Raw genomic sequence first — 16,153 nt, 5'->3', positions numbered from 1 at the left:
AAAATGTGGTTTTTCGTTAAAGTGAATAGTACCGCCGACTTTTCGTTAAAACTCCCATTATTTTTTTATGATACTTAAACATGTCTTAGACATGCAGAGATCTCTTTGGATGAGAAAAACAATTCATTCTGCTAAAAAGGAACACCTGGCTATAGTTATACCTCTCCTGATTAACAGAGCGTGAGAAAGGGGCAAAGTAACTCAACTAGAAGGGCTATTTCAATAGCTGCATCTAACATGCATATACGAACTCAATTCATTCTTCCTGGATAGGAATGTAGAAACAAACGAAAATGTTTCTTGGATGAAAAAAAAAAAACAATTGCAGGTTTCTTTTTTGTTTGGAACAAATAATATTTCTATTTTTTATTTATACCTTTGTTTTTCATTCCCGACTTGTGCAAATGTACTAAATAATAGTCTCGCTAAATAAATAAGATAATAATTCTTCAAATTCTTTTAAAACCTAGACGAACATATAAATTAGTAATTGACAAAATATATAAAAAATAAAATAAAAAAAAACCACATAAATATTCATAATACATATTTATGATTTGTTTACTTTAAACTTATTTTTTTTTTAATTCAACTCTTTCTCAAAATAAACTTCTATATATGTTTCAAGATAATGTCATGGTTGTTTTTTAAGGCTTATTTTAATTGTCTTTTCATTTACACTTTTACCCCTCTATGTTTGAAAAATGAGTTTCTACCTCCTTATTTTTCCCTTTCTCTCCCCTATTTTTTTCTTCGGTACTTCTCTCTATTTCTCTCTTTCCCCTGCTTCTTCGTCCTTCTCTCTCCTACTTCTTATCCATATTTCTCCCCTCATCTTCTTGTTCGTATTGTTAGCTAGATTTATAAGTGTTTTGTTTCTTTTATGAGAACAATTGGGATTTTTTTTTTTTTGGCTTTAATATTTTGTTAAGTACTTGATTTTTGAGGTTTTGGTGATTTGGATACATAAATTTTGAAATTGATCTTGTAGAAGTGCTGAAATTTTGAAATTGATATTACAGAAGTGCTAGAGTTTTGAAACTGATCATGCAAAAGGTGCTGAAAGTTTTGAAATGGTCTTGTGAAAATGTTAAAATTTTGAAACTAATCTCGCAAAAGCGCTAAAAATGTTGAAGTTGATCATACAAAAGTGTTGGAATTTTAAAACTGAACTTGTAGAAGTGTTGAAAATTTTGAAATTGATATTGCAAAACTGCTTAAAATTTTGAAACTAATTTTGCAAAAATGCTGAAAATTATCTCGCAAAAGTGCTAGAATTTTGAAATTGATCTTGCAAAAGATGCTAAAAAAATTTAAACTAATTTTGTAAAAGTACCGAATATTTTGAAATTGATCTTGCAGAAGTGCATGAATTGTAAACTGATTTTGTAGAAGTACATAAATTAATTTATACGGATCTAAAATCAACTTGAAGTTGTTATAGGTGATATTAGTTTGTACTTTTGGAAGTTTTTATAGGTGATGTTAGTTTCTAATTTTGGCTTGGTTAAGTAACAAGTTTATTGAAAGCATAACTGAAAATTTAAAATTTTGATTTGCTGATTTTTTGGGTTAAATTTGTTGGGGTTTAATGAAACACACCCACAAGTTATTAGATAAGACCTCGTACCTAGATCTAACGTCGTATAACCCAATCGAGACAACGTAGAATAAGCTAAGCTTTTCTTAATATCTTCTTGAGCAAGAGCTAAAGTGGCTCCTAAAATGATAAGCCCATCCATAAAATTATTTAAACACACAAAATTAACACCCTAATACGGGTAAGTCCTACCAATTTACACATTCCCCGCCCTACTTGTATTAGAAAATGTGTCAATTTGTGTCTGAACAAATCATTAATTAACTCTTCATACAAGCATAGCATGAAACAGCTCAAGATCAGTCCAAAGACTTAAAAATAAAAAGTAAAATTTATAAATTACATCCATAAAAATCCAACTTTATTGCCGAAATGTGTACTGGAATTAGCAGCAGCTTATTATGAAGGGATCAAAGGACAAGGGGAGGGGGGGCTTTATTGAGCAATAGCATGCTTAGCACCATCCAAAGTGTTCTTGAGTAGCATTGCAACCGTCATTGGTCCGACGCCACCAGGAACAGGAGTTACCCATCCGGCTACCTTACATGCTTCCTGGAAATCTACATCTCCAACCAATCTATAGCCTGACTTTCTGCTCGGGTCGTCTATAGCATTTGTGCCAACATCAATGACAGCAGCACCCGGTTTTATCCAACTACCCTTGATCTGAAATTCAGTAAGGAATTGATTTCGTTGAGTCAACACATACAATAATCGACACTAGGGCCAACGAAGACAAGGAAAGTACAAAATTGACACAATGCAGCTGCACTGGCAGATGTTGGTTATTCCATTGAAGCAACGATAGAGCCTAGTGAAAGCTTATAAACATCTAATGAATTGTCTTGCAACTGCAAAGTGAAAGATGATGGAGTGTCCTTTTTCCTTCACTTGGGATGAATGGAACCAAACAACTAGTCGTATTCTTCTAACTAGAACAAAACTAAGTACTAGATTTTTCATGGAAAGCCAAGAAATATGAAATAAGATAACACCTGCATGTCATAAGACGATGTTACTGCATACCACGGATCTATAATCTATGAAGTGCCTACCATCATTGCCTGTCCTGCTGCAGCAATAATAATGTCCGCTTCACGAATGAAACTCTCTGGATCTGGTGTGCGGGAATGGACTACGGTAACAGTAGCATCTGCTTTCAAAAGCAGCAATGAAACCGGTAATCCAACAATGTTACTTCTGCCAACAACCACTGCCTTCTTCCCCTTTATGCTTATCCCACTCCGGGACAGAAGTTCAAGACAGCCCTGCGGAAAAAAAAAAACATTATAAAACAAAGCTACAACTGTACATGAACGGCTTTCAAGATTTTATGTGAATATTGCCTGGACAATAAGGGTTCCTTGTTTGACAGAATACTCAAACAAACCAAACATACATGTGTGTGTGTCAGCATCTATCTGTGTTTGAATACATAACTCGAGTGTCTTGCCTTGGGAGTGCAAGGAAGGAACAAAGGTTCTCTGCCTTTCATTGCAAGCTTGCCAATGTTGAGAGGATGAAAGCCATCGACATCCTTCTCGATGCTGATTTCACTCAACACTTTCTCCTCATTAATATGGTTTGGCAATGGGAGCTGAACTAGTATACCTGTCAACAAAATTAGACCTACTTTCAGATTCCACCAAGCCTAAATCAAATATCTTCCTAAAAATTTGTCAACTCAAAAGTATAAATTGAGCAATCATCATTCATTCAACTAACCATGTACATCGGAAGTAGCATTCAATTCGTGAACTTTGGCAATGAGGTCATCCTGGGACACATTCTCGGGGAGGTCTATATCCACGGATTTAATCCCAACTTCAGCGCACGCCTTTCGCTTCATGCTCACATAGCTTTGGGAGTCCTTCCTGGTCCCTACTATCACTACCGCCAGTCCCGGGACCTAAACAATTTCCCGATTACAATGTCAAAATTCATCCACCAAACAACATCAAAAACCCAGCCACAGCAAAAGCAAACCTTGCAGTATTTCTGCGACAGATGGCGAACTTCCTCAGCAATCTCATTTCGGATGGTCTGAGCTATGGCTTTCCCATCGATTATCGCAGCCTTGTGATCAGATTGCGATGCCATTGATCAGCCACTCACTCAATCCTCAAGATATGAAGGACGGGTCGGGCTGATTCGGAGCTCGAACCGCAGCGGGTTACTGTAATCCAGTAAAACCAACCATTTATTTTCTGTACCCATAAAAACCCTAAACTGGAATTACATTTTCTGAGACCAAAGCATCGAACTTTACAGTTCCTGCAAGTTTGCCCAACATGAAACTGAATCTTTTAAACACCAAGAAGCAGTAAAATCCTCTAAACCTTCCACAAAAAAATCCGAAACCGAATCTTTTGAACACCAAGAACAAGATAACAATGATGGGGATAGTACTCCACAGAATCAAATAACAAACATAAAAAAATTAAAAAAATAAAAACAATCCAGAAATCTCAACCAAAAAAAGGAGGACCAGAAATACTCACCGCAAGCTTAGCGAAAGTGGAAGAAGCAGATGACGGGGAATCTCAAATACCAAATTAGGGTCACCAGCAACCAAATTGAGATAAACGACGCCGTTCGCAAGTCTTTTTGTTGTGGTTGGTGGGGGGTGTTAAGTTCCAAAATCACATAACGACGTCGTTTTAAAATTGCGCTTCGGTTTGTTTTATGAACCACTGAAACCGAACTGAACCAATAGATTTCGGTTTAATTCGATTTTTCAACTTCGGTTCAGTTTTTCTCGATTCAAATTTTTTCAACTTCAGTTCTTTTTTTTTGGTTTTTGATTTTTTGAACCTAATTCTTTGTGTATGTAAAACTTTTTTTTGACAAAAACAAAAAATTTCTTACATATAAGAAACAGAACAATATCGATTATGATATCACGTATGACCATATATTTGATATTTTGCATAAGATACATTCATATGGTAATTATTTAATTACACATAAATCACCAATAATCTATCGTATTTGACATAGTTTATAACAAGTATTCAAAACCTAGGTGTGGCTCCAAGACCCCAAGAATATGAGAGTTCTAATGGGGTCTTCTGCATAGTTGTTCCATCTTCTTCTCCCAATTGGTTTGGAAACTAAGAGACCCCTACCATTATTATGACCTCCATGCCTAGCCATAACCACCATGGCGGCCTGATAAGCCTGACAGAGCGTTTCTCGGAAACCCCTCGTCGATTCTTCACACAGAGAACTCTCCCCACAGATGTTTTGGGGCTTCATTCTTGATACTTTGATAGTAGTCTCTTTGTTTGTTTGGCCAAGAGGGTAAGATATTAGACTTGCTTATGGCCTTGCCTTGATTCTTATAGAAGAACAAAATGGTAGGAACATGCTGATGACATGAGGAAATGCTTGAATCCAATGCCATATTCTAGAGGAATGTGTGCTCATTGTCCATGTGTCTTATGCCAAAATTGATTGATGAAACATGATATTATTTAGGACTGGTTTGCCTTGCTTAAAGTTTTTTAAAGGTAGATTTTTATAAAAGTTAGGGCCTTATTGTGTTAGGCAAATGAAAAAAAAAAAGTGTGTTTTTTTTCAAAATTAAGTATCTAAAACAACAAAAAGCAGAAGCGACACATGCTTTTCAAAAAACGATTTTTTTTAGTGGAGGCTGGTGAACAATGCTAATTAATACAATTTTCATATTAACAATCCTAACCCTATCTTTTTTTCACTTGTTTTTTTTTTTTTTTTTTTTTTTTTTTTTTTTTTTTTGTTGCTAAAAGCACTTTTAACACTATAGTTTACGAAACTCTTACTTGTTTTTTTCCACAGTTATTTTTTCTCACAGCACAGTAACCCTAAACTAGCCATAGTTGCTTACATGTGAATAATTTTCTTCTCTTATACACAAATTATAGTTTGATATATACACAAACTTGAAACGATATATATAAAAAAGCAAGTATCTTTAAAAGAAATTGAAGTGATATCTTTTAAAACTCCAATTTTATTGTGCTAAGAATTTGAAAGATATGCCCCTTTCAAATCCGAATACACTTTTTAACAAACTTAGATTCCAAATGTTTATATTCGAAAAATGAACAAATGTTCATGGGAAGCTATCAAACTTAAGATGCTTTGCTACTCAATGTGCTAAGACAACCCACCTATGGCTGATATGCTCATTTCAAACTCACAATATGAAAAGGTGGAAAGAAATGAGTGGGAAGAGGATGGCAATAAATTCAATCTTATCTTTGTTTTTGGCATATTTTCCATCAAATTGAGCTTTCGTCTAGTGATGTTAAGTAGGTCTATAATTTTTTGCACGACTCGTTAATCCAACATAAAAAGATACAAAAATAATCTATTTTGGGTCAACCTGTTAATGAATCGGGTCATTATCGGATCACCCGTTAAGAACCCAATAAGTATCATTTGCCAAATCTAAATATTAATCACTAGAATTCTTGCATGACCCATTATAACTCGTACTCGTCATGTAATGACACGACTAGTTAACGAATCAATTCACATGTTAAGAAGACATTAAGATAACAAGTTTGACACAACAAGACTTGACACGAAAACGACACAAACACGATAAACGCAACTCGTTTCTCATACCTAATGTTTAGTCTATACTTTGTGAGAAGTTTCGAGTTTGGTTTTTACTTTTTTTTTTTTTTTGAACAAACGATATTATCTACACTAGGAGGGAGGGGATGAGTTAGTAATAATGTAGTTCAAATTTGTATTTAGCGAGAATCAAACCTAAGACCTCTCATTTACAAGTGAAGAGAAATATCATTATACCATAGTACTAAGTGGCTGATTTTTACTTTTCTACCGTAGAAGATTCAAATTTAAGACCTTGAAGACAAATATAAATGCGCTTAACTATTTGTGCTAAAATCCCTTACTTGAGCTCAATTTTTATGAGTAACATGTATTGGATAAATAAAAATACATTAAAAAATAATAAATAAAAAAAAATAAAAAAAAGCCGACATGGCCTGTCCGAATCCAGCGGGCCCAAAAATGAGAGTGCACTCCTCTAGACCATGCCTAACTAGAAAAACTGCCTACTCCAACCGGGCTTTAGAATTTTGTTCGGGCCGAATGTAGGACAATTACATTTTTCACTGGGTTGGGTATCTTTTCCCAATTTCGTTGGACTGATGAAATTGATTTTTGTTTCGGATCCCTATTTTACAATTTTGCCCTTTTCTGTTTTTCTTTTTGTGTTTATCTCGGGAAGGATTCGGATCCTCTAATTTTTTCTTTTAAAGGAGACTAGTTGGCAACTTTATTGTGGCAGTTTACCATTTAGAGCTCAAAAAGATTTATAGAGACATTTTAGTCTCATTCTAGCCATCATTGTATGATTCACCAGCGCTAATAATTGAATGCAGAATGTACTGTGTGAAATACAGTCTGAAATTTGCCCCCGCACCACTATATGTGGTCATTCATATCCTAACTGGTTTCAATCCATATTTTACGATTTTCTTTAAAAAAGATTTGTATTAGCAAGGATACTGAAACATGCACTTTCTTTCCCTTTTCAAGTTATATTTTGCACATACAAATAGCGAATCACTTATATTTGGTCTTAGCTACCTGAAACTAATCTCACTCAAATAAAGTAGGATACCCTATGCGAACGTCTGGACATAAGAATCTTTTACGAGGGCTGGCTTAGTCAAATAGTGCTCTGGATCTTTGCCCTTTATGGGCGGTTGGCTAGGTCAAGAATCAAACTTCATTATTCGATTGGGCAAGTTGTGGAAAACTACTTGCTACAATTGTGATCAATTGGGAGGCCAAGGGTCACCAACTTTGTGGGATATATCATATAAAACGACCGGCTGCTCTCAACCTAAGCTTGAAAAACATATCGTATTTGTTGTGTTCGTGTATCTGTTATTTAAAGGGGTCGTGTCTTGCCGTTTTGTGTCAAATTAACAGGTCATCGAAGAAATTGTCATGTCTAATGTCTAAATCTAGCAAACGATATTTTATCAGGTGACCCGATAACGACCCTACTCACTAATGGATTCCTAACGATTAACCTGATAACGATCGACTCGTTAACACGTTGACCCTAATTAAATCTATTACTTTCGTGTTGTTTCTACCGATTAACAAGTTGTGCAATAATTGTTAGGCCTATCTCAACCTGTTAGAATTTATCTTCCAATGAATGCGTCACCCTACTTATTTGTTAGTGATGTTACCATTGTACCATCAAGCTTTAATATCCACCTAAAAATAAAACACAAGCTCTAAACTATAGAGTAATGGAATTAAAGAAATCATTTTTTTCACCTTTTTCCGTACAAAGATTTTAGATATTCAATAGAAGAGAAAATCAAACACTGAACTTCGAATACAAAACCGAATCTTCTTAACCAATTGCGCTACAAATAATATCTTATGAAAAATATAAGAATACATTTGCATATTCTCTTTTATATAATATCTCATTCCTTCTCATCTATATAACGAATAGTGCAGCAATTGTCGTCCAAATACGTAATACTTTAACACCAACATCCAACAGCCTCAAATATCTTCAATCTTTTTCCTTTTCGATCGTGATCATAAATTACAAAATGCAAACGGTTTATGGTTTTCTTTCTTTGTAGATGTTTTGCTTTTGGTGGTGGGGGACTTGGGGTTGATGAAAAAAATCAACTCCTTTTCTTTCTATATTCTTCTAAATGCAGCCCAAGATCTCATATCATTCAATCTTTTCATCCAAAGGGAGCAAAATCTTTTAGTAATCATGCATGCAACTCATGAGATTTTTTTTTTTCTTCGGCTTTTTATCTAAAATAGTCATGGTATTGGTATAGTTCCTTATTTTGGTATTTAAGATTTGAGAATCGATAGAAATGGTCTATGAGTTTATGACTTCTAACATAAAGCCATGTTTAGTTTTCTGGTTGTTGCCGGAAAGTCACGTGTTGTTTTGGTAGATGGGCCTGGGCTCATACCCTATACCCCATACCCCATACTCCATACCCGATGCCAGCAGTCTACGTTCTGAGGATCGAGAAGATTTATAGAGACATCTCAACATTTCTATGACTACTATCGTGTGATTTATTTACACCACGTAACTTATGAGATATTAATCAATACTGAAACAACGTTGACTATTTATATTATTTGTAGGTAAGTACATAGTTTAGAGTCAGCCAACTTTCATTTGACCAGCATGCGTTTTAGAATTATCATCCATGCATTTAGAGCCAGAAATTGGTTATGACTGTATGTATCCGTTGCGAGCCACAAATTGGTATGGAAATTTGGTCAATTCCAAATTTTCTTTTATTTTTATGTGAAAAATATCTGATAGGATAAACAACTTCTCAAATTCGAATCCTGTCAGATCTTCTTTGTGAGAATCTCAGGAATTTATAAATTATGTTCATTCAACGTATATCATGTGGTCATAAATCATTTTAAATTTTTTATTCAAAATTAAACACAAATAGTACCTAACAAAAACTAATTACACGATGTACGATGAACATACATAATTAACAAATCATTTGGATCCTCTCAAAAAGGATCTGAAGAGGATCCTGTTGGCAACTTCTGGTATAAGCCGGTTTCGAAAGAGGTATATTCCGGTTTGGATATTCCGAAAATCGATCAAAGGGAACGTTGAAGGGAAGAGATTGAAATCTAGCTACACTATTCACATGATTAATTTGAAATATCAGTCCTTTGGACGTATTATATAATATTATGTTTTTTATTTTAAATACTATTACTTTGACGTCGGATTGCATGCAATGAAGATTCCCACGAGGTTGAGAGTCGACACATGTACACATATGGCCCTCATAAGGTGATCACGAATCACATAGATATTCGGCATACATTTTTTTGGAATAGGATCATCTCCTGAGAAAATGTTCGGGATTCTTATGACTAACCAACATGGATCGTTGAATTTTGATCCAACGGCTACAAATAAAGAATCTTTCTAAGGTTATAATAATTGTAGTCGTTGAATCAAAATCTAACGGTCCGTGTTGGTTGGTCATGAGGATCTCGAGCATTTGCTCAGGAGAGGATCCTATTCCCATTTTTTTTAGGTGGAGAGTCGACACATGTACACATATGGCCCTCATAAGGTGATCACGAATCACATAGATATTTGGCATACATTTTTAAGGTTCTCCCCTCAATTTAATCTTTTTTCTTTTCCCCTAATTGAACCAAAGAAAGTGTTGATAAAGAGTTATTGGGAGTCAACTCGACTAGCCTTTAATCCTTCGAGTTCTCAAGAGCCCTTCCACACACAAGAGACTTCCGGATTACTACGTTGATTTTCATTTTTGTTCGTTCAAAAAGTTTCACAATCAGTAACGGAGTTAGAATTTTATATGTGGATATATAAGTAATTTGAACTCAAAATAAAAGAGAGTGGAGTAATTTGCATGAAGGACCTTAACTTCAATAAAGAGAACTATAAAAACATTGTAAAAAACCCATAAATCCGAATATGAGGTAAAAAAGTAAGCAAGAAATTTTTTAAAATATAAGTTCAAGCTAAAAAAAAAAAATTGATATAATAAGGACGATAAGTGAAGGCTTCACCCCAAAAAGAGGGATGGAGAGAAAAATGAGATCTGGCTTGGAGTAGAAAAGAGTTTGAATTGACAACACACTTGAATTTTAAAGGTATTAGACTGATATGCAACAACATCATTTGTTAGAGTAGCAAGAAAATAAAAAGGCAGGATGGGAATAACACCCACCAGCAAGCTTACACTAACATGCTCAACAATAAAATCTTAGCTGAAGTTCTACACACCTATTTGTATCTTCTTACACAATTTTGTTTATTTATTAATTAAATAAAAAATTAAAATTAATGAACATAAATAAGCATGATTATGTAAAATATACGAGTGTGCATAATTCATTTCCATTTAAATATTGGTCAAGTTAGAATGAGTTTAGTTGAGCAAATTGCACCATTAGTGAGAGGGATATCAAATTTATTCTATCCCCGATACCCTCCGGATCTTATTTCTTAGGTCTTTCGTCCCCATGCATGCTTAAAGCTTTTGCCCTGTTGTGCGACTTAAAAAGAATAAAGAGGTCAAAAGCTTAAGACAACCACATACACAGAGGATGCTTTCAGTCCAAAGTGAGTGGGAGACTAATAATATTCTGCAATATATATATATATATATATGTCGAATTTGGATCCTCTATACACCTTAACTCTTAATTTGTATGAAAGAGAAATCGGAGCCTTTAATTTGTGTGAGATAAACTAGCGAAATAAGTTAACGAGGATTTGCCGAATTCAATTTAAATGGTCTAGATTGTTTCATCCTTAGGCTCAAGATAGTGAGATGGATCTCTGTCCTTATATATCTACATCCCTCACATGCATAATTGAAATAAAAATCGGTACCGTCTACAGAGACACTTTAATTTCAAACCAAAAGATGGAGATATGCATGTTGCTTTTTCTAAAGGCGACTTAACTAAAGCATTAAGTAAATCAAATTGTTGGAACCAACTTATTTGTTGTCATTAACTAATCAAAGAGACCTGCTAGCTAGCTAGTATGCATTTTGATTAAGAATTATACCTTCGCCTTTTCTTTGTCACCAAATTTTTAAGGATGAATTGTTGTTACAGAATCGACAAGGTGTCGATAATATGTCAATAAGAAAATGTGTCGATAATATGTCAATAAAAAAATGTACTGAACAATACTTGTGTTCTGACAAAGGCCTTTCAACGATTCGACGTGCCCCTAAAGCAACACGCTTAACCTACCCGACCTCGAAGAAAATATATCGAGTCGCCTAAACCCTAACTATAATTTTAAAAGACTTTTCATTACTTTACACATCAGGCTGGGAGGAAATGAAAGATTTAGGTCCTACAAATAACCAAACATTACAAGGCTATTGGCCTTCTTACGCAAGCAAACCCAAACTTAGTAATAAAGCTAAGCTGCATAATACAACCCACTACAACCCCTTTTATTTTCCCCTACTTTTACATTTTAGAACTTTCGGTGTGTTTGTTGCATTGGATTATTTCGAACTGAACTATATTAGTTCTTAATCCAGTCGTTCCAATCCAGTAAAACTTAGTGAAGACAAACAAACACACCTTATAAGTACATCAAAATTTATCCTCCCTTCCTCCCCCAAGTACACACCGTATATACTAGTATATATACGCTAGTTCTACATACGACTCTCGTAAAATCTTCACATAATGTAGCACCCAACTTCATCTTCATCGTCAACGATCGTATCTTCATCATCGTCATTGATAAAATCGGACGGCAGAGCAAACGGGAACAAGCTCGGATGAGAATACGTAGCAGTATGCATGGGATCAGGAGCATAGTATGAGGTACTTGTACTGGTAGGGTACGCCGTATTGTAACTTAGCCCGTACGTCGGGGGCTGATAGTACATTGATGTTGGATACGGGCCAAGATACGCATGCTGAACTGGTGGGCCAAGATTCATGGAGGCAATCGGTTGGGCCATGTCTGGCCCACCAGCCATATACGGCCCAATACTGCCCGCAGGAGGCGGAGCATCTCCAAAATTGTGCTCGCCGGGGTTGGTAGGGACACCGCCGCCATTTTCGGAATTACCACTTTGCCCTTTCTTCTTCTTCTTTTTCTTCTTCTTTTTGGCCCCAGTACTTGCTGTGTTTCCGCCGCCGCCACCACCAACAGTAGGACTAGCACCGCTTTCTCCACCACCTTCGTTACCTTCGCCATCCTCTGCGTCGGATTCACCGCCGTCGTCAGCATCATCACCGCCGTTGGTTTTATCCGGTTTACCATGATCACCATCTTGTTCATGCTTATGATCTGCGGACTGCTTCTCACTGTTACTACTACTCTTCTTTGATTTCCCGGACTTTTTCGATTTCTTAACTTCCGGCCAAAGCTCGGCGTGCTTCCCTGACTTCTGCAGCTTTTTCAGCAGAGTCTCCGCCTCCACGTTGCCGGTAACAGTCACTTTGTGCTGCTGCGAATCAATATCCGTCGTGTAAACCCCTGATCACGTCAATTAATCAAAACACGAACGATCAATTACGGATTAATTTAGAGAAGACAATCGCTAACGAAGTAAAATATTAGAACATCCGTGTCTAATAACCATTTGGTTTTTAGTTTTTTGACCGAAAAAAAAAAAAACGCGTAGCAAGAGGGACGAGGGAGAAAAGAAGGAGAATGTATAAACGTACCATCGATGTTCTGAAGAACTTTCTTGACTTTCCTCTTGCATCCTTCACAGTGGATTGAGACTTTCAAGACCCATGTCTGCAAAACGGAGGAGATGATCAACTTATAATTTGTGAAGAAAAAAACTTGAAAAATAATGAGAAAAAAAGAAGAAAATATTTGTACTAATTACCTGGTATTTTAAGGTTCCAGGAGCTTCTTCAGCCGGTTTTGCCATTGATGAGAGAGAGAGGAGAGAGAGGAGAGGGTGATGAAGTGGAGAATAAGGGAAGTGGGGAGCCTTGGGGGAATGTGTTATGAGGTTTAAAGAGTGCGAAGGAAGCATCTGATGTGGTCATGGTGGGGATGCCACGTCAACTTCCACACTCCCAATGAACCAGTGCTGCTCTGACACGTCATCAAACTCACGTGACAATGTCACGTGACCATCCCCTGAAGACCCCACCACATCTCAATTAACTGACTTCAATTTCACACTCTCACAAGCTCACTGATTCGCACGCGTAAATTTCATATTTTCACCTGAAGGTTATGAAAACCTAATTCAAACTTCAATATCTCAAGTTAATCACGCACTTCCGTTGCTGAAACTTTCTCATCTCACAGTCCGGCACAGTGACATTCATTGACAAACAACATACAGTTCCAGATTTCAATCCAAACTCTGCCCGTGAGGAGAGAGGAGAACCTTTTGATTGATGATCAGCTTTGTACTGTGACTTTTGCTGCATCTTTTGCTATCCTCAATAAGATCGGACGGTCTTTATACTTTTTCAAGGTTCTGATCATCGACTTTTACTGCCACTGATATAATTGACTGAGATGGGCCCTCAGCTAACCTACCCTCAAAGGATGCTGTTCAGAACTTCCGAGGCCTAGAAGTTTCTTGCAAGTAATCCAGGAAGCATGGCTATGAACAATCTTTTCTGCTCTCGAGCGAATCTACATTGCACCGTCGGAGAGGAGTTTGCCTTGTAATTGAATGTATACGTACAAAACTTATACGTGTGATATATGAACAAATGTTTATACACTCAAGTAGAATCTGTTCGTAATCAGATATATACGTTCAAGTCATGTAATGAATAAGATAAAAACGTTCTGGCATGTAATCCAGAATGCAGGACTATGAATGATCGTCACTGTTTTTGAGCTAATCTAAATTGAAAAGGAATATCTATTTTGTAACCAGTTGTATAAACTAATATCATATTATTAAAGAAAATATGAACAAAGTGCTATACAACTAATTACATTTTAAAATAGACCTGATAATACCGCAGATTCTCTCGATAAAACTGATTTTGCATTCTAACAATTTTTTATTTTTTTCATTCTCTCAATAAAACGGTGAATAGGGTATTCTACCACGTTCTAGAATCAACTGGACTTAAGGCTGCCCTCCTTTTTCTTTTTTCTTTTCTGATCAGAAAAATGCTGCCCAGCCTTAGGAAGGGCTTGTTAACCTTTATATATAAAACCAACAACATTTTTTGGGGTCACAAGTTTTATCAAAATATTTGGACAAAAATGCTTTTAAAATAAAAGATGTCAAAAGCAATCCAAAATAATGTACCAAATAATACAAGTGTACTTTCATCATTTCAACAGTGTATTTTTAATAATTAATTCTTTTTGTACAGTTTTTTTTTTTTTAATTTTTTAATTAGTATCTCATAACAGGCTAATAATAATGTTATTCAATCAGTTGTTCATTAACTATTATTTTCTCTATTTTTAAACATGTTCAAAACATCTTAAGAGGCATATAATGCCGGTTATAAGAAAAGTCTTTCACACGTGCATAATAATGTAATTAAATTAGTTGTCAAATTATTATTATTATTATTATTTTTAACAAACGATATTGTTTATACTAAGGGGAAGGGGGTGGGCTTAACCTCACGATGGGCTGACAATAATAAGATTCAATCAGTTGTTTTTTTAAATATTATTTTCTCTATTCTTAATGTAAATTCAATAGAATGTAGATGGAAATCGAAAGACCGATTTTATTATGTGAATTCAGCTGTTTTGATTGGTTTATGAGGGGTTTTTTCTAGCATAATATAAGATTATTCATTTACTTCAAATATTTGACTTTTCTTTTGTCAATTCATGCATATAAATACATTTAAAATATGTAAGTTGTGCGTAGCACGCTTTGATTCAAAAAATATCTTCTGTACGTGAGTAAGCGAGTGCATGAAGGCTAGTAACATCGGAAACTAAAAAATTTGTAGCAGTGGTAGGAGAGAAACAAAAGCATGAACACCAATGGCATGGCATAAGTCAATTATGTAGTCAGCTGAAGCATTCTTCTCTATAGATATATATGAGTGATTTTACGTCTCAATATTTTTTTGATAGCTTCTTTGCGGTTATTTATGAGATTGTAGAGTGAGTGCGGAATTAAAACAGCTTGTTGGATCAAAGTAACAACAACAAAAGAGTTACATTCGAGAATCACATCCATACATCCCTCATTCTAAGCCATAAAGAGACCCATGTAAACGCCCCAAAGCTCAGCTTCCATGATGATTCGTCTATCCAAGTTAGCAGCAAAGGCCTTAATCCATTTCCCCACTCGAAGTTACAAAGCAAACCTCCAACACCTATGTGGCTAAACGGATCTTACAACTTCTACCAGTATTAATTTTGTATCTGCCCGTTGGCGGACGGATTCAATAAAATGAGATGATTTGTCTAGGAGGCTTCTTGTAAGAACACTTGTTGGCATCGTACCAAAACCAAATGGAATTTTGAGGCCAGAGAGGAGTCTGTTCATTTGCAATATTGCATGAACAACAATTGTACAAAGTTTGGTGGGGTGTAAAGTGCAAAAGTAATTGAGATAGAAAAGACTAGGCAACTTCCTTTACTCTGGGCCATTGCCATTTGCCACTATGCCTTGAGTGAACTTTTGATGGCGTTTTGGACTATCCTCGAGATAGTATTTTATATAAAACGAGTTTATTGTAGCGTGATATGTCAGTTTAATAATATAATTTACGTAAAAAGAAACATGCACACACAAAAGATGATATGTCAGTTTAATAATATAATTTACGTAAAGAGAAGCATGCACACACAAAAGATACAAACAACTAGAAGTTGACAGTTATTGTGGCTGCTAGTTGTACAAGTTTCTGTAAATCAAAAGGCAAAAGCGATGTATACGCATGAAAGATAACAATGGAAACATTCTCAAACACAATTGGAAAGAGATCAAAAGACTAAACCATGGAAGCACTTTTGATGAGAGATTATATTAGAAGTAAAGATATCATACATAGTCCGTCTAT

The 16,153-nt window shown here is 35.5% G+C and overlaps 2 protein-coding genes across 4 annotated transcripts; both read right to left on the bottom strand.

Moving 5' to 3' along the window:
* Window positions 1-1,837: 1,837 nt before the first annotated feature.
* LOC137742156 (bifunctional protein FolD 2) lies at window positions 1,838-4,242 on the bottom strand. 3 transcript variants are annotated; one of them, XM_068481925.2, is made up of 6 exons: window positions 4,102-4,242; window positions 3,587-3,776; window positions 3,326-3,509; window positions 3,054-3,211; window positions 2,656-2,868; window positions 1,838-2,266 (listed from the first exon to the last, which is right to left on the bottom strand). In XM_068481925.2, exons 2-6 carry the CDS (start codon window positions 3,698-3,700, stop codon window positions 2,036-2,038), a joined length of 900 nt encoding a protein of 299 aa, XP_068338026.2. In that variant the 5' UTR covers window positions 3,701-3,776; window positions 4,102-4,242; the 3' UTR covers window positions 1,838-2,035. The 3 variants fall into 3 exon arrangements, with proteins under 3 accessions (XP_068338026.2, XP_068338027.2, XP_088536251.1); XM_068481926.2 differs by lacking the exon at window positions 4,102-4,242 and adding an exon at window positions 3,870-4,099; XM_088680125.1 differs by lacking the exon at window positions 4,102-4,242 and having other exon boundaries at window positions 3,587-3,830.
* A 7,246-nt stretch (window positions 4,243-11,488) lies between these two features.
* Window positions 11,489-13,188, bottom strand: LOC137743865 (uncharacterized). Its single transcript, XM_088679106.1, has 3 exons — window positions 13,021-13,188; window positions 12,851-12,926; window positions 11,489-12,659 (listed from the first exon to the last, which is right to left on the bottom strand). Exons 1-3 carry the CDS (start codon window positions 13,171-13,173, stop codon window positions 11,851-11,853), a joined length of 1,038 nt encoding a protein of 345 aa, XP_088535232.1. The 5' UTR covers window positions 13,174-13,188; the 3' UTR covers window positions 11,489-11,850.
* Between the last annotated feature and the right edge of the window lie 2,965 nt (window positions 13,189-16,153).

Source organism: Pyrus communis, chromosome 11 (genome assembly GCF_041283825.1).
Source record: "Pyrus communis isolate YQ-2024b chromosome 11, ASM4128382v1, whole genome shotgun sequence".
NCBI lineage: Eukaryota > Viridiplantae > Streptophyta > Magnoliopsida > Rosales > Rosaceae > Pyrus > Pyrus communis.
Note: the sequence above shows the minus strand (reverse complement) of the source record. Positions and strands in the feature narration are given on the sequence as shown.

Bases quoted from the DNA above. Each gene is read 5' to 3' on its own strand.
- LOC137743865 (XM_088679106.1), bottom strand. From the start codon at position 13,173: ATGCTTCCTTCGCACTCTTTAAACCTCATAACACATTCCCCCAAGGCT. The intron at 12,927-13,020 runs GTAATTAGTACA...TCCGTTTTGCAG, and splicing joins CTGGAACCTTAAAATACCAG to ACATGGGTCTTGAAAGTCTC. The intron at 12,660-12,850 runs GTACGTTTATAC...TGACGTGATCAG, and splicing joins AGTTCTTCAGAACATCGATG to GGGTTTACACGACGGATATT.
- LOC137742156 (XM_068481925.2), bottom strand. From the start codon at position 3,700: ATGGCATCGCAATCTGATCACAAGGCTGCGATAATCGATGGGAAAGCC. The intron at 3,212-3,325 runs GTTAGTTGAATG...TTTTGTTGACAG, and splicing joins TGCTACTTCCGATGTACATG to GTATACTAGTTCAGCTCCCA. The intron at 2,869-3,053 runs GCAAGACACTCG...TTTTTTCCGCAG, and splicing joins TCCTTCCTTGCACTCCCAAG to GGCTGTCTTGAACTTCTGTC.